Here is a 27,385-nt window from a genome sequence, read left to right as displayed (position 1 = left end):
CGATTGTATCGAGCCGGCCGGAAAGGGGTATATTTACACGTTTGTCGTCTTAAATTATTAAAATAGTAATAAAACTTAAAACAAATATAGCTGTTACCGCTACTACAAAATTGGTAGAGCCATATGGCTCATCTAGAATGGAGTACTTAATGCAAAATACATAGTTTTATGAGTTGCTCTTGAAAAATAATATAATATGATGAAAATAATTAACATGTTGTAGGTAACATACATGGTCCCTGAAAATAATATAATAATAAACAGACGTTATTTTGATATTATGTACACACATTTGAAATATATCATGCACATTTAGAATCGCATCTAGGTAACGTATACCTGCAAAGCAGTTCAATGGTGTGTACAGCAGCTTACAGCCAAATCCTCTTATTCTGAGAAAAGGCCTGTCCTCAGGTACCTACTTATATATAATTAGGTACTTATGTATATGTATTTATATGCTGATACTTTCCGTGAACACGTCGTTTTTTAAATAACATCAAATAATTCTAATACTTTCGCATGTGTTTCTCATTCAGACGGAGCTAAGTATTTTAATCATTGCATTTAATGACATACGGATATTTGACGTATGAAAGGATCATTAAAAATGATTTTATGAGGGCACTACCTGTGCTAGTGTGACTGTGTGCGTGGATGAGTCAATATAATTTATGTGAAGAATAACGAAAATGAACAAAATTAAATGCAATTGTCTGGACATGTGAGATGAGATTTGTGAATAAGTAGAACCCATAATGGCATATAGACGTCGAATAATTTCTAGTTTTTATTTAGTTTAGAAATCATTTATTTTTATCATTTTGTCATAAATAAATACTTGGTTATTCTAATAGGCCGGTAGATAGTACTTCATATTTATTATTTACAGGTATACCTACTAACGATTATACATTTATAGAGCATAAGAAAAGAGAAGAGAAATATAGTATAGATTTAGGTAAGTAAGAAGTGTATAGGTTTAGGATTTAGGTAACCTATATTGAATTAAAAATAGCATCACACTGAATGGCCTTAATAAAATTTCCCAATATCAATATACTTATAGGGACCATCAACAAATGCCAATCCTGGCCTCAGAATTCATAGCAAATTGCATAATTACAATACAAATAGTTAGTTTAAACACCACAGGCATAGATCGATCATGGTTCTGAATAAATTATCGTTTTAAAATTGTATGCAACTGATACAGGTTGATCCACAAGAGCTGGCTTAGAAATTTTTGTAGGAAAATGACAACTGCATGACATTTTCACATTTTTGTGAAGTGCATTCAAATAGGTTACACCTAGATACTTTCATTCACTCACTCAATTCAGTCCTGTCAGCTCTTGTGAATCGATCTGTATTAGGTAAGTACGAGGTACAGTCACCAGCATTAATATCTGCCACAGCGGAGCGTGCAAAAATATCTGACATGTCCTTCCGGAGCTAGAAACAGAGTCGTGTCAGATATTTATGCACGCTTGTTGTGTCAAATATTGGTGCTGGTGAATGTACATACAAGTAAGTATCAGCAAAACATAGAGCCACATGTACTTACATATATGCGTATATCATACTTAGAATTCTTTTTTACAAATAAATGCTCGTTTTCAATCATTCGTTGTTCACCTTAATAAATTAAGTAAGTACTCGTAAATCAATTTCATGTTCATTAGTGTATAGCCGACTGCCACTTTATTTAAGGTTTAATTTTAACAAAAACACAAGATTCTTCTTTTAAGTATGCTAATAAATAATTAACACTAATTCACGTCCTTAATAAGTACTGGCATTGTTTCCCCTCATAGCAACGCTCATTCTCCTGACAGGTGGTGGGATGGTGCGGACACTGGGAGGGTGACGGAGTCTGGCGGGGCGCGGGGGCAGGCGGGAGTCCGTGCTCGCTCGTGCTCGGAACTCTTCGGCGCACTCGGACTGGCCTGAGGAAGAGGTCGAGTCGCTTCTGGACACTCCGGCCTCTTCGTCCTCGTCGAGCTCCACCTCGGTCCAGCGCCGACCTGAAACGTAGAATTTGAACCTGAGGTATACAATAAGGCATCTGTTCTTTTCCTAGTTGGCCTAACCGAGGTTAGCACTGAGATTTTCGCGACGAAGTCAAATTTGAATACTAGGGCACACAAGAGATTTTTATTTGCGCAAAATTTGCCAAGTTAAGCCGTGGCCGACCAAGAGCAGTTGAAGCTACTAAAAGTCAGTTACCCCTACAGAGTAGGTATTTTCTATTTTTTTATAAGGTTGGGTTTCTTGCAGTCGGCCCCTTGTCTACGGGCCATTATTTTTAACGTGTACATGGCTTTTCCGCACCCGTGATGCTACTTACTACATGGCCTCAATACATGGTAGATAAGCATGGCGTATCACAAACTAAATACATACTTATAGGTACCAAACCAACCAAACAGCTTTAACAAACCTTAAGGCATCTTCTCCTATGGGTACATACTCAGAACTATCAATAAAGCTAAAACGTTACGTGTTCTCCAGCTCAGTCTGTTGCGAAACGTCGCCCTATTTAAACCTGACAAAAATGGGTCATTGCATAGATAATCCTTAAAAAAATTAGGTTATTTTCCAGAGAGTAGAAACACGTTGTACAGTCGCCATCAGTTATTTTGCAGCGGCCAAGGTGGTTAAAAATATCGAAACGTGAAGTCTAAGGCCTTGAGAATAGAGTGTATGTTCTAGGTATGATCCGATATTCTTGACCACCTCGGCCGCTCTGAAATATCTGATGGCGGCTGTAAAGGGGTTGGAAAATCATTTCCCCGAACTTATTATTTCCTAGTAGCAAAATTTCCATTCACGTTTTTCCCAAATTCAAATAATTTATTCAGGAAATAGGCCGCAATGGGCACTTTTACACGTCATTTTTTAAACTACCAGCGCATAAGGAAAGACCATCATTGTCAAGAAGAATGCACCGCAAGAAACTTGGCAGAAAGTCATTTTTTCAGAATAAAATAATTAATAATTAATTAATCTCTATACATACCTGTGTTTTCTGTACTGCTTACTGTGTTGGTGTGCAATAAAAAGTTATTGTATTTTATTGTACAAATAAAATACTTAAAAACTACAGTATAAAATTAAAGAAAAAATACAAAAAAATAATAATAATACATGGCCATACGTGGTGTGCAAAGTACGGTCCGTGGGCCAACTCCGGCCCGTGAAGGGGCCCGCCGACGTTCTTTCGAAGTGAATAGTACCTACATATATGGCCCGCGATTATTATAATATAATTTTATTATTTGGCAAAAACACATAAAGTATAAAATAGAAGGGTGTAATCCTGGCCCTCCTCTAAAATATCTGCAGGGCTACTAAGAAATTCGAAACTCGAAGTTCGTGTCGTTCGGTCCCTCTGACACTTGTACTATTTAATACGAGAGCGAGAGGGATGATACGACACGAACTTCGAGTTTCCAGTTTCGTAGTAGCCCTGCTGTAACTTTCTGGCCCCCCATGAAGAAAGTTTTCCCACCACTGCATTGTATGGGGTCCCTTAGTTACAAAACTGAACACTAACTATATCTACGTTTAGTGGAAGTGTAGAATGCTTCCGCCGTCATAAAAATAAATATAAATAAAATAAATATCACGGGACCATTCACAAGTCATGAACTAATCAGCTATGTGGTAGCACTTTATCGAATTGTGACGTCATCAACCAAAATATTTTCAATAATTAATTTTGAAAAAAGTAGTGAACTAAATGAAAAAATATTGAAATCAGTTTCTTATAATTGACTTTTCTGTACAAAAAAAAATATAAAAACCGTGGGTAATTTTTTTTAGACATCCCCAATTGACCTAGTCCCAAAGTAAGCTTAGCAAAGCTTGTGTTATGGGTACTAAGCAACGGATAAATATAATTATATAGGTAGATACATACTTAAATACATAGTAAACACCCAAGACCCGAGAACAAACATTCGTATTTTTCATACAAATATCTGCCCCGACACGGGAATCGAACCCGGGACCTCAAGCTTCGTAGTCAGGTTCTCTAACCACTAGGGCATCTGGTCGTCAAATAATGATAATAATAATTTGATTCTGAAATATACATTTCAGGTCAAGTAACCATTACCTAAGCTTTTGGATTCCGAAGGCAAGCTCACGCACGCCTGCCGGCCCCAAAGTTAGCTTACACGCACTCATGTCATGCTCTGAAAGCAGAGCGGTACCTATCGAAGTTTTTGATTTTTTTAGGGTTCCGGAGCCAAAATGGCAATAACGGAACACTTATAGTTTCGCCATGTCTGTCTGTCTGTCTGTCTGTCCGTCCGTCCGCGGCTTTGCTCAGGGGCTATCAATGCTAGAAAGCTGTAATTTTGCAAGGGTATAAGTAAACTATGCCGATAAAATGGTACAATTAAAAATTAAAAAAAAAATTTTTTAGGGTTCCTCCCATAGACCTAAAGTGGGGCTGATTTTTTTTTTCTTATCCAACCCGATAGTGTGGGGTATCGTTCGATAGGTCATTTAAAACCATTACGGGGTTGCTAAAACGATTTTTCGATTCAGTGCTTTGTTTGCGAAATATTCAACTTTAAAGTGCAAATTTTCATTAAAATCGAGCGTCCCCTCCCCCTCTAAAATCTAAACCGGTGGGTGGAAAAATTTGAAAAAATTCAGGATGGTAGTAAGTATATCAAACTTTCAAGAAAAACTATAACGGCTAAGTTTGCTTGAGAATTATTAGTAGTTTATGAGTAAATAGCAGTCTAAGGTATACAATATACCTAAACTTGAAAGATAAAAAATGGAATATAAAATACGAAATCCTTAGAAAAATATTACTTAATTTTTTCGTAATGGCTACGGAACCCTAGTTTGGGCGTGTCCGACACGCTCTTGGCCAGTTTTTTTCCAATATGCTTTTTTACTGAAGCTTTTTTTCACAGTAGCGTTTTTTGCCAATCAGAATCGACACAGAAACATAGGTAGGTTTAGGTTACGTTAAATTTGCATCGGAGCTCCGTCGACCGATACTGTGTTAGTGTCGACTCTGATTGGGAAAAAACGCCACTGTGAAAAAGCTTTTGTAAAAAATCATTTGCTACTTACTAGGAAATAAAGATTTTAAGGAAATGATCTAACCAGTCCTGTACAGGCCGAGATGATGAAAATACTAAAAAATCAGGAGAGGCGAAAAAGTGACATCAGTTTAAGGATTTCTATTCCTCTAGTATTATATAGTTTTGTGGGCGAGATGATAAAGAACTTACACAAAGCGGAGGGCTCCGGCGTGGTGTCGGAGACAGCTCTCGCGAGCGGCCGCTCGAGTGTCGAGGGGTGCACTTCGGAGTCCGCGGATGCCACGCGCCCGCGCGACCACTTGCTGCCCACGCGCCAGAAGCGGCGCACGTCGCGGAACACTCCCCATACCTACGCAGAGAATACACGAATGAGCTTTTTTATATCTATCTTTACATATGATACAGCTGAAGAGCGTCAAAAGTCTGTAGGTACTTACATGGAAGATATTCGAAAAAAACCACTACACTCGATTGAGTTAAGATTGCACCTGAATCGTATGACGCTACTTAGGAACGAGGTATGCATAGGTACTTTTTTTCACGACAATTGAGTACCCTCCGGAACTAAAAGGATTTGCTCACCCGCGACCTTATATATGATAGTTAAGTTTATGCAAAATATGCGTGTTCATGCAGTTCCTCCACCTCCACACTGTAAGAACACACACAAATCACACAAACCCATCTGTCACCACTACCATACCACACTGACTCAACCAGAGCTCATCTTCAGAGTAACACAACCGTACCGTACACCATGCTATCAGATGTTAGACTAACTCATCTATATCATCATGATAGCATCAGGTCGCGGGTGAGCAAGGAAATTATTTTAGTTCATTGATATGGATCTCCGCAAAGTACGCACAACCCTTGCTTTGTTATGCGAATGTGTAGAAATTTGGAACGTTCGTTTGTATAATTTCCTACAACATTGTTGTTTGCTCCTGATCCCTGTTTTCTGTGACAAAGGGACGGTTTTCACTTTGAGCCAATGAAATTTGAAAATAACGTTTTGGTTATTCCCAGTCCGATCCGAGCGCAAAAAGGGAAGCTCAAAAGGAATATTATTTAATTTAACGGCAGTGACGCACATAATTCGCAAAATACTGCCAGAAGTATACACGAAAACCTTATGATGTTTATTTTATGAATAATCCTATGTAAAGCAACCTGTGTAAGTCATTTATTGACAGTAATAGGCAATTAGGCAGTAAAGTAAATTACGCGTTTGATATGGTTTAGTTTAGTACATTTAAAATTCTTCTTGTTCATCTATTTACCTCTTAGAAGAACAGTTCTCAGAAGGACTTTGTTCCCGTCAGGAATACAAGTTGTTAATTCAATAATACTTAAACTCATCTATTTAATTGCTTGTAACTCCCAATTTAAAGGTAAATAGGCTCTACCTACATTATTTAACTCTCTTAGAATGATGTATTTTTAATCTACAATACCGTAAATGTTTTTTGATGTTCCCGGGTGCGGACGCCATTTATTTCAAGAGCGAAATTATTGTGATTAAATTTTTAGGAGATTGGATATTTTAATGAGGTGCCAAAGCTGAGCGCGTCGTTGTATTTATACCAACGAGGAAAAAGTTAATTTACATGTTTAAATTGACAATGTTTGACGATTAACGATTGTTAACCAAAGTTACGCCTAACGATTCTATAATAACTCGAATTAAAGAAGTAATCATAAAAAATAGTCTGAATTCGTTTATTCGGCGGGTATACAGGCTGTATTTAGATATGGGTGAATACTTAAGTCATACGTAACATAACTAGGTATATCAATAGTAGGAACTATAGTCAAGCGTTAATTTTTAGTTAACTCTCAATAATTCGACGTAGGTAAGGTAATATAAATTACATTTACAAAAGATAAATACAATACACATGTTCTTAGTAAGTATGATGCGATAGAGAATTAACAACCACCGCAGTTTTGTTATTTGTATGAATTTCTAACCATGCATTACTAAATTTTGCCCATTTTGTTGATAAGTTATTACATTCATTACATGCAATACCTATGCGTCGTACAGTTTGCAATAATCAATTACTTAATTACTGAAAACTGTATGGCGGTTTCTCATCCATGCTGGTAAATAGATAATTAGATATTTCAAGTATCTGTTTAAAACATAATTAGGTAATTAATTACCTATAGCTTTTCAATCTTTACCAAAAAAATAACTAGCTATTTTGGTGTTTGTTTTTTTCTTTTTTTAAATAGGGTTAAACATAAATTAACTCAATTAGGTCTTATAAATACCTAATGCTAATTTTAATATTTGCCTATAGCTATGCCTTATCCACGCTGTAGAACACCTCGGCGTAACGTCGAATGAGCCATAGTGAATATTTTTAACAATTTACAAGATATTATAAAAAACCGGCCAAGAGCGTGTCGGATACGCCCAGGGTAGGGTTCCGTAATCATTGCAAAAAAATCAAGTAATATTTTTGTAAGGATTTCATATTGTGTACGGAATCTTCCAAGTTTAGATATCTTTTATACCTTAGGCTGCTATTTACTCTTGAACTACTAATAATTCTCAAGCAATCTTAGTCGTTATAATTTTCCTTGTAAATTTGATATATTTACTATATATTCCAAATTTTTTCATATTTTCACCTAACAGTCGATTTTAGAGGGGGCGGACGCTCGATTTTATTGAAAATCTGCATTTTAAAGTTGAATATTTCGCAAACAGATCAATTAATAGGAATATCGCCTTCGCAACCCCCCAATGGTTTTAAAAGACATAATTATCCAACAATACCCCACACTATAGGTTTAGTCGAGAAAAAAAAACACCCTCACTTTACGCCTATGGGAGATACCCTAAAAATTTTTTTTGTTATTTGTTTTATTTTACCACTTTGTCGGTGTGACTGTTATGTAAATTCATGCCAAATGACAGCTTTCTAGTAGTACTAACGGTAACGGTCTGAGCTTAGCCGCGGACGGACAGTTAGACAGACGGACGGACATGGCGAAACTATAAGGGCTCCTAGTCCTAGTTGAAATGAGATGAAATTCGAAAATCGAAGTTTGTATCGCACCGTCCCTCTCAAACTCGTATTAAATAATATAGGCGTCAGCGGGACGGCAAGATACGAATTTCTAATTTTGCACTTCGTAGTACAGGGCCAGATTACGTCATGACTAATGTCTAGGTACTTATCGCGGCATATCGGATTTCTATTCTATTTAGTCTCGCCCAGAGCAAAAAGTAATTTTAATCTAAGCCCCTAAATGCCTCTGACGTAAGCATTCAAACACTCTACTCCAAACTGCTCGCGATATATTTGTGATTCTCTGGCGGTGCATGTGCAGTGGAATGAGCACTTAAACAGCTCAAGTTTAAATCGGCCATGAAACTCAAAGTTGAAGGACTATTAATACACTAGTGAGAATACTAAACGGGTATAAAGTTAACTTAAAACAGGATTGGCTCATTGGCTCTCACTTGTAAATTGTGAAGATCGCAAGACGAGATTCTGGCTTTTCGCCGAAAATATTTTCCCAAATGATTCATATGGACGAACGACATTTTTTCTGAAACTGTTTACTATTTAGGATGTATTTCAGGACTATCTTGTATAATCCTATAGGTTAGGTTATGTTAGCTTTAGTTAGCTTTACCAGAGTGGAACCTTTGTTACTCATGTTGACATCCCATACATCTGCCAAAGAAGTTATACCGAAATTGGCTATGAAAAGGTTCCACCATGGTACGTGAGTTTCCTCGAACAATTAAACAAAACCGGCCAAGTGCGAGTCGGACTCGCGCACGAAGGGTTCCGTACCATTATCTATACAACATTAGACATTAGCAAAAAAACGGCAAAAATCAAGTTTGTTGTATGGGAGCCCCCCTTGAATATTTATTTTATTTTAATATGATTACTATACAACTAAAGATTCTGTGAATATTTCAAGCGTCTACCTGTTGCCGTTATTAATACCAAGCAAATAACGGCAAAACAATCACGTTTGTTGTATGGGAGCCCCCCTTAAATATTTATTTTATTCTGTTTTATAGTTATTTGTGCAACAAGAGCGCAAAGTTGTTTTTTGTTGCGAGTGTTGATTTTGAATCCCGAGTAAGCGAAGGATTCTATAATTGAATCACGAGCGTCAGCGAGTGATTCTAGGTTAGAATCCTGAGAGCAGCAAGGGATTCAAATACACGAGATGCAAAAAAACTTTGGTCTCGTATGACACATACAATTTTTCACCTCAGCAGCGAGAACATAATTTAAATGTAACATAAGAATAAAATACACATATACCTACTTGTTTACAAAACAAACACTTTTTTTTATAGAATCCGATTATTAAGAAACAAATATAATAATCACATTTAAAACCATAAAAAAGTGTCCAGAAGATACAATACAAATCTCATACTCATAACATGCATTGTAATTTGAAGAACTTCTTGTACTAATGTCACACTTATTTTTTAATACTGCAAAAAGCCTCATCTTAGGGTCATTAAAAAGGTTGAACAATAAACGTATAATTTATAATAAATGTTATTAAACCTTTAAATATGAATTTAATTAAGATTTACTTACAAATTAAATTATATATTACATTTGTTAAAAATTCATTCAATTTAACAAATATTTATTCCAACTGTAGAGGCAGTATACGGAATTCTTTTATAAAAAAAACACAAGAGAAGCGCGGCTTTCGTGCAACGAGGTTGCATACTTTATTAAGTATTGATATATTTTTAATACCAAAAATTTAATTTAAGATTGTAATCAACACATTTGATCTTATCTCTCGCTTTTTTCGTGTTGAAGTGAAATGACAGATCAAAATAAAGTTCAAATCCTCTTTGGTTCAAATATTTGGAATTCAGTGAGTAGACCCAACACTGTACTCAGCATTAAAAAAAAATAATTAAAAAGTTACTTTGTCTCACGGAGTGAGCAAAATGCGAATATAGTAAGTAGAAAGATACTTGCTTGGTCAATGCTCTCGCGCACTGAGATCTCGTGGAAGCAGATGCAGCCGATCTCCTTGCAGCGGCGCTGGCCGTCTTCGGTGGAGACCATGCGGTCCCCGGGCTGGTCTGCTTTGTTCCCCACCAAAACCACTGGTGTCTCCAGGGTACAATCCTGCAAATAGCGAACAATATGTTAAGGTAATCACTTTACTGTTAGAGATCCCTTAAGGTAGAGTTCGCCTTTGTACAAGTATATCAACGTTTGTCTATCGCGTTTTTTTGTACAATAAAGGGTTTACCTACTTCCAAACCTACACATACTGTTCATAATGTAACGGTCAAAGTTAAGACCTTTTATCTGTAACCCTATTTCCTCCTGCTACCTACCTATACTTATCTTTCGCAACTTTCTTATTTACTTAAAACACCAACTTTGTCTAAGCAAATTTATATTAGGTACATTTACTAATTGTGTTCTACATGTTAACTTTTATTTGAATTGACCTCCCTAATAAAAGCGGTAACAGGGTCATTATTTGAGCGTTAATTTTATTTGATTTGCGTGGGCACATTTTTGTTGACACGATAGAAGATTCTGTCACAGTTTCCAGGTTATATAGTAGAAGGAAAAGACGTCTAAAAATAATTAAAAATATCATCAATTTCTGGAAGGCACATAAAAATGTGACCACGCAAATCGTGGGATTGAAACGCTCGAATAATGACCGAACAATGTATCTACCTAATTTATGATTTCCACATACCTACAGTATGATTCAATAAATAGAGACGCAAGTCCTCAACTCAATTACGTGAGAGAAATTCGAGGAATCGAAATGAAAATCGCAGCAATGCGAGGGGACATATGAATTAGGCGGGTAATAATATTAACCTTCATCGACGAGGCAATCCGACGACGTCTTTTATTGTAGTTGATTAGGAACTTGAGGCGATGGCACTCGTCAAAGGAGCACTTGTCTGTGACCGAGTACATCAGGATAAATGCCTCGGCCCACCTGATGTTGCTTTCCAGATTAGTGTACTCGCTCTCCTGAAAAAACATCAAAATGTCCCATTATGAGGAATTTTACTGAAGGGAACGTAACTAATTTCAACGACCATCGAACCACTGGCATAATGGCCAAATAAAAATAATTGTAGAGAGCCGGAATATCTTTTTTAAGTAATGTACCTATTAGAAGGTCCGATAACTTATTGGACAAAAATACGAATGTAAGATTTTGATGATATTCTCGAGTATAAAATTAAGCTATCTTGTAAGTAATAACTATAATGTAACAAACAATGTCTCAGTTAAGTATAGACGACTCATTTTCGTTGATTATTCGCTACCCAATTTTAGGAAACACAAAGTGCCGGTAACAGGGTTTAAGAATTAATTGGCGAGAAATCATAACTCACGTGGGGATCGCCCGCAGAGTCCAATATTTCAAAATACACCATCTCATTGTCAATTACAGTTTGAAAGGCGTAAATCTTCTCCAAATTGGGATCGTATTCCCCTATGAAGCGGCGTGTAATGAATCTTACGACTAGGGCTGTAAGTAAACAAATTTGCTGCTTAACTGGGTAAAGAAATAGGTCTTTAAATGTTGTACATTCGACAAAATAAACATCAAAAAGGTTACTATGTGACTGTAATTCCCAAGTTCACATTGATATGCCAAATGCTTTGTCTGGTCTGATTTAGTTAGGTACACAATCATGATTGTGTTTGTCTAGCATCTGATTTGGGATTACGTAAATTAATACTTACATACCATTATTAGACGGTGCCCGCGACTCCGTCTGCGAATAATTCGTTTATTGATATTCTACCGGAACTACGCAATTTTTCGGAATAAAACTGTCGTATTTACTTGTCAGGGCCTCCAGCTATCTTCATGCTAAATTTCATGTAAGTAAATGGTCCGCTTGTTAAAACGTGAAGCGTGAACAGACAGAGCCACAGGTAATTTTACATTAAAGTTATAACTATGAAAGTACGGATGCGAAACTAAATATTTTCTTGCAGATTGTTTTAAGTTCATAAATCTTATCACGCAGTGAGCTAAAAGCTATTTAATAGCGACTCTACATTTAAAACTAGAAAGCGCTTGGGAATTATTTTAAGTAGTTAATTTGATGCTGACTGTGATACGTCTTAATCAGTTCCCCAACGTAATTAATCAGCAATCAAGTGCAGATGTCAAAGTTACTCGAAACTATATTATGCTATCTATTCAGCACCCTTGAAAAGCGGCTCTCCCAGTTAATTGTAGTGAGAGGCAAATTTCGGGATTCCTAATACATTCCCATGATCTTGATTCTGTAGTCTACAAACTAAAAGTAATCGAGTGAAGGGGAAAACATTGAGTTTAGGAAGTGAAGTTAACAAAGTTTGTGTTAGGTACCATAAAAACTTCTTCCTGAAATCGACGTTACGCGAACTCGATCGGTCTTCCATTGAAATGAACCGCCCGATATAAAATCGCCGTTAGCTGTATCGTAAAAACTTTGGTGGTCTAAAGGCCAACTATAAATATCAAGCTATCATTATATCTGTGCACACAAACGAAAATATGTTTCAATATTAATTTCCGCACAAACATAAGAAAAATACTTTCTTCTAGGAAATGATATAAATAACGTTGACATAAAGCTAAGCTGCCACAGATTCACAGGTAAGAATAATGAAAATGACAAAATAATAAAAAACCATCCCGTGAAACTCGTGAAAGTTATTTGACCGTGACAGAGTTACTGAAACTAAATTAGGTTCCTATGAAGACAAGTTTGTTGCTTCTTGGATAAACATAAACACGATATATTACTGATTCTGAACACGAACTTCCAATCATCAAACAAACAACCCACCTAATTCTTACGAGCAAACTTTGAAATATTAGACTGCCGTTTCGTTATTGGGGTTCTGTAGGTACTAAAAGACGAATCCATTCGAATCCTAAGCCTATTATGCCGTCAAACCTTTGGTCTAGCTGTCGTCTATCATATTTAAGAGATATAGATAGATCCTTTAAGACATAAATACATATTGGTGGCCGATCAAAAGTAAGTGTTGAGTGGCGATTTTTAGTTGATAAAAGAAACTTATTTTACCAACGTATTTATTTTATTGCTCTATCTAATAACGGCAATGTTTTCATGCAAGTGTACGTGTTAGGTATTATATTATAGTACAAACTTTAAGCCAATAATAGTATTTTATGCAACTGTATCGTAATAGGGGTCCTTAAAACACTAGTGTAGCCGAGTTTCATAATAGGGTCACATGAGTGTTTTAACCCTTTGTAGCGCAAGATGGTTAAATTTAAAAATAAGTAATGAAACATGTTAATGAAATGAAATAAAAAATACACATGTTTCTGGAAATATCTTATTTTTTTAGGAGGTGTATAATCGGTCTGTGGCAGAAATGTTACACGGCGCTACAGAGGGTTAAGGCCTAATTACGTACAGTTGCATACAATATTTTATCTATATCCTTATATTAAATCCTCTATCATGTGTTCAAGAACCATTGAGAATGACCTGCATTAACGAGAAGTAGGTAGGTATGTCTGTCCCACGAGCTGCGCCCGCTGCGCGCGCGACGACGTGCTGCTGCACGTGGTCGCGGCGCGCCCACGTAATGACCATTACGATCATTACCTATAATTTTTGAACGCATAATTGAGGATTTACTATATGGGTGTAGATAAACTCCTTTTTTTCGCTGTAAGTAAATGCGGAACTCTCAGCTTGCTGGCCTATCTAGCACTTGGCCAGTTTTTGCTAGTTTAGTTTGCGACTGGCCGAAAGTCATTATAAGACCTTCGACCGTGACATATTATAGCCTATTTAGGTACAGCTGCGGTGGAGCGAGTCGAGGAAACCGTGTGTCATACGATACAGCTTGCGACAATGGACCGTTCGTAGTGTAGCCACTTAGTATAAGCGTACTTTGTCCACTACTTTATACGGGTACGAGTGTTAATGATCAGTAAATGCCTCCTAAAATTAGTAGCTTAAACTGAGGTAATCTCATTGGAACACAAATACTATTTTCTGTTGTAGAGCTCATAATGAAGTAAAAAATCACCCCCACTTTACGTCTATGGGAGGTATGCAAAAAAAAATTCTCCAATTTTATTCCTACTATTTTCAAAGTCCCCAACGTCCAAAGTTAGGTACAGCTTTCTAGCATCGTCGTCTCTGAGCAAAGCCGCCGACAGACAGACATGGTGAAACTATAAGGGTTCCGTTTTTGCCATTTTGGTTATGGAACCCTAAAAAAGGTTCGAGTTACTTTAAATCAATTCAATCAATCAATTCAATTACCTGTCGACTCTCATCATTCATCGCCCTATCGCCTATAAGTAACTAAAGCGTTTTTAATTTCGCTACCGCCCCGACACGACACTCGCAGTGGAAGGTACTTCGTAGAAAAAGCCTAAAATCAGTTAAGTTCAATGTAGTTCTAATATTTTTTTATATCCTTTTAGTATTTAGGTTATTTGCGGTTGAGAGAACAAAAGTAGATAATATAATGTTGTACTCGTATTGTATTCATAACTATGGATTTGTATTCCGGTATACGATTAGTTAGCTCAGTTAAAAAAATAAAGACTATAGGTACCGTGTTGTTCTTACCAGACTTGCCAACTCCTGATTGCCCCAATACCATAATTTTGAATGGTTTCGGCTTAGGGTAGAGGCCGAGCTTGGCCAGCGAAGACTTGGGTGAGGTAGTGATGCTCATAGTTCCGCCAACGCCTCCGTTCATCCAATGTCCATTGGCCAAAACTACCCCTGCTAATCATTTTTCACACAAAAAGTTTCTGAAAAAAAAACCTAATATAGCCACTTGTACTGTTACTTATTCTGTTATATAGTTCAATGTTTCAAGGAGCAAGAGCTACATCAATCAAAAGGCCTTTTTTATTAGCTCCTTTGATGGTCCATCAATTTTGTTCACTCGAAACGCTTCAAGTCTTCGAACGCTTCAGTAAAATCCAATTAATTGAACTTGTAAATTGGAAAAATATATACCTCCGATCGTTACGGAATGAATCGATTAAAAAATTTAATAACTTAAAAATCCTAGTCTTTGATCGGAAACTGAGAGGAAATCTCAGTGAATATTCATCAGTCATCACGTCAAGTCAAGGTTCATACATCATCATACTTGTATTTCAATTAACAGCAAGTGCGTGTAGCGCAAATCATCGCGGCATAAATTAAATAAATTGTTTAAAATAAAAATTACACAAAAATATACATATTTTGCACAGAAAAATGCAATGAAAAATTCTGGTGTATGTTTAGTGGTAAAATATTCTGATATAGGTATACATATGTACAGTCGACCATTTTGAATCATAACCCAGGGTGGAACCTTTTAATAATCAATTTCACTATGATTTGCTTGACAAAAGTATGAGATGTCAACATGATATATTATTAATAGCACAAAGGTTCCACACTGGGTCATGATTCAATTTGTTCGACTGTACGTACGTACTTATTTCCTCCACAGATTCACTTTATTTTTGTTTATTTAGTGCGTCAAAGCGTAAACTTATGAATGAACCAGTTGTTGAAAACCTGTTGATATTTTACTTTTTTTTTATCGTAACCTCTCCCAATTCTCAAACATATCAAACCTCTGAACAATTATAATGGCGATTTTAAATGTGGTGACGTCGTTATAAAAGAAACTTCGTACTTACTTACTATATTTCTGGCATCATTTTTATGGTGACGCAATTCAAGGAAAAACTAATCTGCAACTTTCCTTTCGGTCTTACTTTTTTCACAATATTTTTAAATTATTTAAATATGGAACTTGTATTAGGGGCGAAAGTAAAAGAAGTGTTTTGGAGTAACGGAAGCGAGCGTCTCGGGACCCGTCGCGGCGCGAGGTGCTGAATCAACTGATAGCTCCGTAAATCTGCGGTTGTTTACTCCGCGTATATCTACAGGATGAATATTTGTTTGGTGTCTCGTGGAAATTGGAATGAACTGGAATAATCTACCCCAGAATATACAGCTAAAACTTAATATAGGAAGTACGGGGCATCATTAAATAAAGAGCGGTGGTAAATTAAACTTTTCGTAGGTATTTTCTTGGAAGTTGGTACAAAGGCTTCATATATGTACCTGAGAGTATGTTAGTAAAATTTACTTTTGCTTAATGAGGATCAAACCGTTTCCAGAAGTTAAATACTTTTTTTTTTATTTTTTTATTTATTTAAAGAAACGGATTATGGTAAAGGTAGGTACAATTGAAGTACTTATACTAACCTATCCTAAATTAACTATATATACAACTCCCCCAAGTCTTGAATTAAACTTTTTATTGTAAAAAAGAAAATAAACAATATACAATTGATTTGGGATGCATGTACAAAGGCGGACTTATTCCTTTAAAGATATCCTTTAAAGGGATAAGTCCGCATATCAGTCAAACTTTGACTCAAAGCTTTGAGTGGATGAGAGGAGCAATCAGTTAAGGACCGACAACGAGTTATGTTTTTAGGGTTCCGTATCCAAAATGGCAAAAACGGAACCATTAGTTTCGCCATGTCTATCTGTCTGTCTGTCCGCGGCTTTTCTCAGGGACTATCAATGATAGAAAGCTGTTATTTTGCACGAATATATAATTATGTAAATTATGCCGACAAAATGGGACAATAGAAAATTCAAAAAAAATTTTTTTAGAGTACTTAATATAGACTTAAAGTGGGGGTGTTTTTTTTCTCATCCAACCTTTTAGTGTGGGGTATCGATGGATAGGTCTTTTAAAACAATTAGGGGTTTGCTGATACGATTTTTCGATTCAGTGATTCGTATGCAAAATATTCAACTTTAAAGTGCAAATTTTTATTAAAATCGAGCGTCCCCCCCCCCTCTAAAATATCAAAACCGGTGGGTGGAAAAAGATGAACCTTTGAGCCAGTAATCTACCGTCATGATTGAGTAAAACTTTTAAATCCCATGACGTTGATTTTCTGGTAAAGAAAGTCTTCAAATTCATTCACAAAAAAATTAGACCTTCTGGTAGGTGAGAGTGGACAAAGTAAGTACGCATAATTATACGTAATTATAGGTAATAGGTACTTAAGTGATTGTAATAATACATCAGAACAAGATCGAATGATGACTTTATAAATGAAATAGGGAAGAAGTACCGTTTTTGGCCAGTAGACATTGGAAGTACCTAATATATAAAAAGTTATAATATTAAAACCATATGTTTAGTGAGTTTTCAAAAGTTTATACTGAAACGAATAAAGTTTGTAATGTTTTATTACTATGAATTTATGACAAACGTATATTTAAACAATAAACGGTACAATGGGCACAAATGGTACTTCTGTCCTACCTACATCGTATACTTCCAGATTTCGATAGAAAAAAAATTTTAAATGCTCACCCTGAAATTTTTTAATTACATCGCGTATACACTTGTCCGATATTAGCTGGCCACTTAGTTATTAAAAAAAAACATAAGAAACCGTACGGCACATAGGTACTATTCAAATTAGTTTACATCCTATACCTACCTTCATCTAATTGCTGCCCCAAAAACGTCCATTAATTGAAATTGATACTATAACTCTTTCCAATTTAAACGTCTTAAAAGTACTGACTGCATTTAACTAACCTACATAACTTTTTAACAAAATAATTTTAAATGAATATTGTTCTGTTTTCATTAATCGATATTAAGCGTAGGACGTCTACTAACGAGATGGACGCATGATCTAGTTAAAGCCACGGGTTCAATGTGGCTGCACGCCGCTTAAAACGGAAGACACTTGGAAGACTATGGTGGAGGTATATGACTGTTTTCAATTGTTTCGTCGGCGATCATTGAACACCGAACGGGATTATGATTAATTAATATGAAAAGGGTGGGATCATATTCCATAGAAAGGGCGCTTACGCCTGCCTGTACACATAAACATAAGGCTTTACCAAATCGATATTGATAAGCTCCTGTAACGCACGTAAAGCCACGTAATCTAATCGAACATAAAAATTATTATGAGGAAGCTGATAGGTACTAACTTTCAGATTGCTGCTCGATAAAATTATGATCAAACTTATTTTACTATCGTAACCCAGACCCAGTACCTACGAGCTCAATTTTATATCGGAAATTTGAAAGCTGTAGCAAGAAAACGACGAAAAGAAAAGCCGTGTGGGTGGAGTGGAGCTAATTATGATTAATTTGAAAGATGAGTAGGAGAGTTTGAAAAAAAAAACATGCAAAACTCTCTTCGCTTCGAATCTCCTCTTTATTTTGGGTAAAGGGACATAATTGGTACATTCACGATAACTAATTCGCATACCAGGATGAAACCTTTTCACAATTATTTCCACGATGTTATCTTCGGCAGATGCAAGGAAGGAACATGGAATTTATAAAAAACCGGCCAAGAGCGTGTCGGACACGCCCAAAGTAGGGTTCCGTAGCCATTACGAAAAAATAAGTAATATTTTTCTAAGGATTTCGATTTTTATACGGAATCTTCCAAGTTTAGGTATTGGGAGGGTGCGAAGTAGGTACTAGGTGGGGGTAATGAAATCTATCGCAGCGCTCATGGTGGCCAAAAGTAGAAATAGTGCTGGCTCTGTCATCTGTCATACTCATATGATTCTGTCATTAACAAAACAATTTGTATAGACTTTACGAGTAACTACCTAATTTTAGTAATAGATGTTTGTGTTATGATGCGAGCTTGAATTATTGAACACTGTCCCTGTTTAGTTCTTAATTCCTCTCTACATCATGGACATGTCCAGCAACAATTTTCCTTGAAACGGTTTGTGATTGAAATTTTATATTGAGTGATACTCACAAAACCGGTCTTCAAAATGATACTAATTTTGATCTGAAAACGATATTTAATTTATGGGTTATAATTAACGCAGCGTCTTTAAACTGTCATTTTTGGCTTAAAATTTAATTATTTGTCTTCTAAATTAATCTGCGACTAATTTTAAGCGCCTAATAAATACTTTTGAAGCGACTGTAAATTGTGTAATCCGAGCTACGTTTTAATAAATCAGCATGACGATTATTATATTATTATAGCAACTAAATTTGTAATATGCCTACAAATGTTAAGCTTCTAATAAGTGTATCTCTTGCATCTAGAAAACAATTTTAACAGATCGAAAATACAAACTAAGACATGGATGCACAGAAAAACCAGAAAAAGAGACCAGCGCTGGGACCTGGTGACCTGGTGATCTGGGTTCGATTCCCAGCGCTGGTCTCTTTTTCTGGTTTTTCTGTGCATCCATGTCTCAGTTTGTATTTTTGATATGGTTTCTCGGGATACCCGTAAAAGTAACAAATTTGGAGTTGAAATAAAAAATACAAAAAGACTCCAAAAAACCAATCATAATTTTAACAGACTAATTTAATATTGTCACCTCTATTTTTATACATTAGTATATAGAAATTATGACTGAAGCAACCATAAATGAACATCAACTTTAATATTATTGTCATCAAAAAATTAACAGTGGTAGGTCTAATTGTATATAACGTCCACTATTTTATACGTTACAATTTAAAAAATTAGCGACTAAGGGCCCCGCCACATGTCCACGTTGCGGCGTCGTCAACGTAAAACGTGGAGGCAGCGGAGCGGAGTGGAGGCAGCGGAGCGAAGGTAGCGGAGTGGATACACTGGAGTAAAGTGGAGAAAGCGGAGCGGAGCGGAGTACCACGGAGCAGAGGCAGCAGAGCGGAGTGGAGACTGCGCAGTGGAGCGGAGGCTGCGGAGCGGATTGGAGGCAGTGGAGCGGAGTGGAGGCAGCGGAGCGGAGGCTACGGAGCGGAGCGGAGACAACGGAGCGGATACAGCGGAGTGGGGGTAGTGGAGCGGGGTGGAGGCAGTGGAGTAAAGAGGAGACAACGGAGCAGAGGCAGTGGAGTAAAGCGGAGGCAACGGAGTGGCGATAGACAATGGAGCGGAAGCAGCAGATCGGAGGCAGTGGTGTGGAGCGGAGGTAGTGGAGTAAAGTGGAGGCAACGGACCGGAGCGGAGCTCCACTGCCTCTGCTCCGCTACGCAGCCTCCACTCCGCTGCCTCCGCTTCACTCCGTAGCCTCCGCTCCGCAGCCTCCGCTCCACTACCTCCACGCTGCTGCCTCTACTCGGTGGTACTACGCTCCACTCCGTTGTCTCCACTTTACTCCACTGCCTCCACTCCGCTCCACTACATCCGCTCCGCTCTACTGCCTCTGCTCCGCTGCCTCCACTACAATGCCTCTGCTTCGTGGTACTCCGCTTTGCTCCGCTGTCTCCGCTTTACTTCGCTGCCTCCGCTTCAACCTGCTACGGTGGGGCTTCTATTTTCTGCTTTGTGGTACAAAAGGCAGCGACCGAACCTATCATTTCTTCTGTGTTGTGTATCAAGGCAAAAGCGGCCCGCCAGAAAGTCGACTATAGCGGGACTTCTAATTTCTACTCTGAGGTTCAGAAGGTAACGAACGAACCTATTATGAAATAATTAGTGTATTTTTGTTAAAACACGTTCACTTCTAAATCTTGTCTAATTGTAAACAAATAAATGCGACTCGATGCGGTATTCTGAATGCAGCACGCTCATTGGCGGGCGGCCAGTTACGGCGCGTGCGCGCTCTCACTCCCGCGCAGCGCACCACGAGTTGTGTTACTAATTTCCATTAAAAAAGAGACGAATTATTAAGTTAGTTTGCTAGTCATTATTTACGATGCTCTTTATTGGGGGTTGATTTTGATTAAATTAGTCGACAGCTATTGAAGCTCAAAAATAAATAAAGTACACAATATTATATACAATATTAGTCGCCAATCACCATTTTGAAGATACTTAATTATTTATCCCATTTACATTATTTGTTGTTTGTAAATTGTCGCTCGATTTTGCATAATTTGCCGGTATTGTAAAGCCATATTAGAAGCTGTTCTATTTACCCGTTGCTTACATAAAAAAACGTAAATCAATGCTAACCTAAAACTTTAGGTTGCTGTTATTATTTTTAATTTATTACACGTATAAGAACAATTATATAATTTTACTGCTATTCAAAGAAACCAATATACTTTATCTTTTCGTTTTACAGTAAAGTACTAACTAGTGTGAAGTAAATAAGATTGTGACTTACGAAAATAAAAACACTTTATGAATAAATTTTACTTATCTCTTTGATTTTAATCCTGCAATGACTGTACATTACCCACCAAATCCTTATCACAGAATTTAGTACTCGTTTAGATGACCGAGGCCGGAAGGCCTTTAAGGTTAGATATCATTTTCACTAATGAGGAACCCAGCCTCAGCAAGCGCTCCAGCTTGTGCGATCTCTATTATTAGATACCCACATAGTCTGTGAGGACAAACGCCACAATTAGCACCATATTTTACTCAACACTTTTAGCCGATTTAGCTTGATTGGCATGCTACACGTTTAATACATGATATTATATATATAATACTTATGTGTGTGCGTTTCTAGCATGGATGTGCTGTTTGCTACCAGAGGTAGACATACATATCTATAAGGTTTCCGTTTTGATTTTGGCTCCGGTCACGTCCCTATCTATAAATGCACATTTTAAATTTGTAATTATTTGAAGATGTGAAAATGTAGGTTTGTACATGTACAATTACATTGCAGAGTATAGTATCATTGTATCAGTCAGGGCGTGTCCTGGCAGTACCTAATGCGAAATATATATGTATGTATTATTATTTTCATGGGTTTAATACATCTTCAATAGGTACTCAAACAGGTGTTTTTCTCCCACGCTTTATCTTTATTTTGTGGCACTGAAATAATGAACAATAACACAACCCTGTCCCAAAAAACACTGTACCTACATACTTACTTATATTATTATGTATATTGTTCACACACCAACAATAGATAAAATATTTCATTCGCATTTAAATATGCTAACGATATTACGTTCGCTTCACTTCCATATTTTTAATGAATAACGAACATGATATAGTTATTTGTGTCACAAGGGAGCAAAATGGTGTATTTACGGCGAGGGCGTACATTGAATCCAGAATGTAGCGAAGGATTCTACAATAGAATCCTGAGCGTAGCTAGGGATTCTAAAGTAGAATCCTGAGCGTAATGAGGGATTCAAGTGTTAACGCCCAAGATGAAAATAATTTTGCTCTCGAGTGGCTCATACAACTTTTCACACCGAGCATTAAGAAACTTGAAAAAAAAAACTAATTAGGTATTATTATAGAACAACCAGCATAGACAAAGGCGTGGCTTTACGATTATCAACTTCAAACATTGCATTTGCAATAAAATCCTTAGAAAGGCCTTGAACAGAAAAGTTGCACTTTGCTCCCTCTCGTCAGGGAGGAAAAGTTACTATTCCGAAGGAGAGGTGTGAAAATAAATAGGTAACCCGCATGTCTCTTACATCCGCCTAATTGCCTAAATTGTTAATTAGGTACAAATGTGATGGGAATACTTATCTATGGAACGAGCTAAGGCTTTGTGAATCCGGATCACAAATGACGGAAGTAGATTCAGTACCACTACGAGTACCATGAGTTTACAGTGACCGTCCTCGATAGCGACAATTTACAATTCTCCATACAAATAATTTACGCCGTCGCTATCGAGTAGGTACGGTCACTGTAAACTCATGGTAGTGGTACTGTAGTACCCTTAGTGTAAGTTTTCGGTTATAAAATACGTCTCGATCGCGTTCGCGTTAAAATCTCAATTTGTATGGATACAAGAACATCGCAAACGTTCCGCTAGAGGCGCTGTTCGTGTTTCCATACAAATTGAGATTTTAACGCGAACGCGATCGAGACGTATTTTGTAAACGAAAATTACACTAAGGGTACCTACTGATCATACATTTGTGAAATGTTTGACGCATTTTGTGATGTTGATAATGTTGAACTTCTCTAAAATTTCTTGTATAATACAAAAACTTACTCGTAATAATTAAGTAGTAGGTACTCGTACATTAATAGACTGGAAGTGGCAACGGGAGCATATAAACTCTTCAGGATGTGGTGAAAGCAAAGCGCTGGGTTTGCTAATTAATGTGTTATGAGGAAAGCTTTTCAGACGTAATGATATTTTTAGAATATTCTTAAAGGTAAAATTACAGGAAAACCATAGATTAATTTCCGCAAGGATTATGTTTCTCAGGTTGTCGTTATGTCTCGTTTGGCGACCTTATCTCTCACCGCAGGCCGTCCTTCGTAATTGAGTCATTTTTTACGCAAGAGAAACTCACAACAGGTACTAAGTATGTTGTTAGTATGTATTATCGTTGTACCGGTCTATATTTACTACTACGAGTAGGTACATATCGCAGTTGCTATGTAAAAAAATGGGCCACGCTACAAGGGTTCCACCGAAACGAAGTTAAAAGGCTGCCACAAAAGTTGTTAACACACTTCATATTATATATATATATATATATATATATAAAGATAAATAAAATATAAAGGCGTATTTAAAAATAACATACGCTCGAAAACATAACCCTCTTCGGGCAGTCGGGTAATAAAAATTGGCCAGTGCGTGTCGGGCCACGGTCACGAGCAGTGATGTGTAGAGATCAGCTAAGAAGCGATTCAATATTAAATTTTTATCGACTATTAATCGTTAACATTAAAAGTAAGGTCCGACCGAGACTGCTTTTTTAATCTTGGCCGAGACCGAGACCGAGACCGAGAAAAAAATATATTCTCGGCCGAGACCGAGACCGAGACCGAGACAACAAAAAATAAATGCTTTTTTCTATATTTATCATTTTATTATCTTAAAAAAACGGCGAAGAGCGTGTCGGACACGCCCAAGACAGGGTTCCGTAGCCATTTGGAAAAAATCAATTAATATTTAACCACTGTCAGCGTGACTGATATGTATATTCATGCCAAATTACAGCTCTCTAGTACTAACGGTCTCTGAGCTGAGCCGCGGACAAACAGACGGACAGACATGGCGACAATTTATAAGGATTCCTAGTTTACTACGGAACCCAAAAAATACGCGAACTATGAATAAAAAAAAGTTTTATTATGGTTTAGTTAAACGTTCCACGGTTCCTACAAACAACTTAATTATCACGTAAATCTCAACTACAGTATTACCAAAAACAATCGTTATCGAAAAGAAATGAACGAGGTGTCGCTTGTTACTCTTGTTAGCGGGTGTAGTAAGCAAGTAGGTAGATACATACGCGTGAACCCGGGCGGAGCGACCAATCAAAATCCCAAAGAAAGCTCATGCCAGCGCGGACACCGCGGTAAACCGCGCGCCAATATTAAAATTCAGTGCCGTCGCGGAGTCTCGGTCGCGGCCGAGAATCTCGGCTGTTTTGGGCCGAGACCGAGACCGAGATCTCGGCCCGATTTTTGGCCGAGATTTGTCGAAACCGAGACCGAGACCGAGATCTCGGTCGGACCTTAATTAAAAGCCTAACTTAGCCATGATCGCATCGCAGTATATTTTTTATCGAGGGACTAAAATAAGTGGTTAGCCGCCCGAGCTAAAGCGATCTATTTAACCGAGGGTTTATATTGACTTTTAGTCTCGAGGTGAAAACTCTATTTTTCACTTCGATTGCGAGAAAACGCTTTCTGTGAAAGAATTAATGCGTTTCTTATTCCTCCAGTTCATAAAACTTTCATATGTCTTTAAATAAATCTTTCTAGATTTCGGCGGCAAAAGATTATCAATTTTATTATGTATTGTGCTCTATGCTCGACATCATAGTCTTCACTATCACATTGACGACATTGTGAGAATAATAAATTTATTTAAATCGTTTATGATTTACGCTCTACAATTAAGTTTTCGCACAGACACAGATATAAGAAAATCGCATCGGCCAAATGGTCCATACACAAACTGGAATAAATAGAATGGCGCCACCTTCTATGCGGAAAAGGCATAGAACTAAGAATACGTAGACTAAGAACGTAACATATTCATCATGAAAATGGTCCACACACAATCTTATTTTATGCCAAAAACTAAGCAAGTACTGGCTGTTTGAGCATTTTAACCCAAGGGACTAAAGTACTCACTTTACTCCCGCCTTGTAAGGCTACATTGACCCACTTTTAGAGCATGAGAAGTAAAAAGTGATCTTTTTAAATCTATAATATTTTTAAAAGACGTTTCCAACAATAGGTACCTACCTACCTACACTTTGGGTTTAGACAAAAATATACCTACAACTGTAAACATTTTTTTCCATAATTTGATTTTACTAGCGGTTAACTCATGCAAAATTTCAACTTTCTAGCACTAGCAATCTTTAAGCTAAGCCGTGGAAGGACGGACGAACGGACGGACATGACGAAACAATAAGGATTCCATAGAAGGACAACGAAACACTAAACAATGACGGTGTGTACCTGTATTGTTCAAATTGTTTTTGTTCAATGTATTCTTGTCAGTACATATTTTTACCTAGGTACTACAAACTTTTGGGGTGAATTTGCTGCTTTTATAATTACCTTAACTCTTCATACGTGTGTATGTACTATTGGTTGTTTAACATCCTACCGGTGTAATCTGACCAAGGAGCTCTTCACGAGTATGAGTAGGTACGGTTAATTTGAAACAAACAACAGTCTTAAATAAAACCGCGGCTAACAACACTTGGCTATCAAGCATTAAATGACATATAAAGCATAATTAGAGAAGCGGGGGCCCTCATCAGACCATTGAGCCGTCAGTACCAGGGTGTAAACTTAACACGATTTGCATAATTCGTGTCGACTTTACTGTTCTCGTTTCATTGCGTGATATTTAACATTAAATTGTTAAATGGAACAACTTGAATTAATGTCGCCGTCTCTTGCTCATTTGAATACTTATACTGGATTTATACGTACTTAAATAAATTGACAAGACAAGTGTACCTATTTAAATTTTAGGAAGGTGGAGGGTTGTGTACACTTGGTAAATGTAAGTTTTTGCATCCGAAGACATTCCTATTTAAGTCAAGCTTATATTTGCTCTACAGTTAACTAACGTAAATGTTCATTTCACGTCACTGTTAAAAATAGAAATTATATTACATGACGAAAAACCATCATTGAGGTCTTGTGATAATGTGTTCAGAAAAACTTCTAGAGCTATTTGAGTAAATTGTCTAGCCAGAGGTTGGCAACTCAAATTGTACTTGCTTGCCAAAAGATTTTCGACCCCTAATCAAGGTATCTACTACTTACCTATATATTGGCTTGGCTGGTCGACAGTAGGTAAAAAGTATATAAAAAGGTACTCTGTGGGTATACTAGGCTATCTTTTGGTCGCACGCACATATAATTTAATGCGTCCGGCAAGATCGGTAACGAGTAGGTAATAAAATAATAATAATTTTCTTTTTTGATGAAGAGAAGCGGTGATTCTGCCATGAGGAGTTGTGCAAAGAAATGTAAAGTAGATGACTGTCTACTTTGTGTGACTGTCAATCTTTTTCGCGGAACGTAGTTAATTTAGATCAAAAGGTTTGCTCCGTGGTCGAGCGACACACTTATCGTCGTCCATAGGCATGTACAGTCAAGGAAATTAAATCACGTCCCGGGGCGGCGAACCTTTTTGCTACTAATGTCATATTCACATTCCATAAATCTGCTAAAGAAAATATGACGAAATTGATTACAAAAATAAAATACAACCGAATTGATAACCTCCGCCTTTTTTGAAGTCGGTTAAAAAGGTTCCACCTTGGTACGTGTTTTATTTTCCTCGACTGTACCTACACCCTAAAATACTCGTATTGAAGTTAGTAAGACCACAACGTTTTATTAAGTAGATAGTTAGTTAATCATACTTAAGTAATAGCAGTTGCAGTAGGTACGTTGGTATGTAGTCCTCAAAGAATAGCGATTTAAGGCAGCAGTAGTAGGTACAGATACTTGTACTATTAGGTACTATTCTGTGGCAGTATAGGCAGTATAGTCCGTGAGGCCAAATCTGGAATTAATTGAAATATACTATAATATGGACATGAGTAAAAATATGGATCGATCTACTTGAAATTTAAATAGGTACTAATAGTAATATATATTAACATGATTGCATATTAGCTACATATGAATTAGGTATTGTTTTGAGTTTTCAACGTGGTGCGTATTTTTGGCGCATTCGAAGCACAGTCGAGGAAAATGAATCATGTAGGAACCATAGTGGAACTTGTCAAAGTCAAAGTCAAAATAGCTTTATTCAATTCAATTTAAACAAGTGGCTCCATCAATTTTTTGATGATTCTGCCAGTGTCGAGGTTGACAGAGACACGGTGGGTATGGACGAC

The 27,385-nt window shown here is 37.0% G+C and overlaps 1 protein-coding gene across 4 annotated transcripts; it reads right to left on the bottom strand.

The window, feature by feature from the left end:
- Positions 1-1,666: 1,666 nt before the first annotated feature.
- On the bottom strand, positions 1,667-15,969 carry LOC141443566 (ras-related and estrogen-regulated growth inhibitor-like). 4 transcript variants are annotated; one of them, XM_074108901.1, is made up of 7 exons: positions 15,783-15,969; positions 14,704-14,891; positions 11,473-11,609; positions 10,943-11,101; positions 10,070-10,222; positions 5,265-5,424; positions 1,667-2,047 (listed from the first exon to the last, which is right to left on the bottom strand). In XM_074108901.1, exons 2-7 carry the CDS (start codon positions 14,834-14,836, stop codon positions 1,824-1,826), a joined length of 966 nt encoding a protein of 321 aa, XP_073965002.1. In that variant the 5' UTR covers positions 14,837-14,891; positions 15,783-15,969; the 3' UTR covers positions 1,667-1,823. The 4 variants fall into 4 exon arrangements, with proteins under 4 accessions (XP_073965002.1, XP_073964975.1, XP_073964983.1 ...); XM_074108874.1 differs by having other exon boundaries at positions 1,667-2,027; XM_074108882.1 differs by having other exon boundaries at positions 1,667-2,027; positions 15,787-15,969.
- Positions 15,970-27,385: the final 11,416 nt, after the last annotated feature.

Source organism: Choristoneura fumiferana, chromosome 2, assembly GCF_025370935.1.
Source record: "Choristoneura fumiferana chromosome 2, NRCan_CFum_1, whole genome shotgun sequence".
Lineage (NCBI taxonomy): Eukaryota > Metazoa > Arthropoda > Insecta > Lepidoptera > Tortricidae > Choristoneura > Choristoneura fumiferana.
The sequence above is the reverse complement of the archived record's forward strand: the minus strand, read 5'-3'. Positions and strand labels throughout refer to the sequence as shown.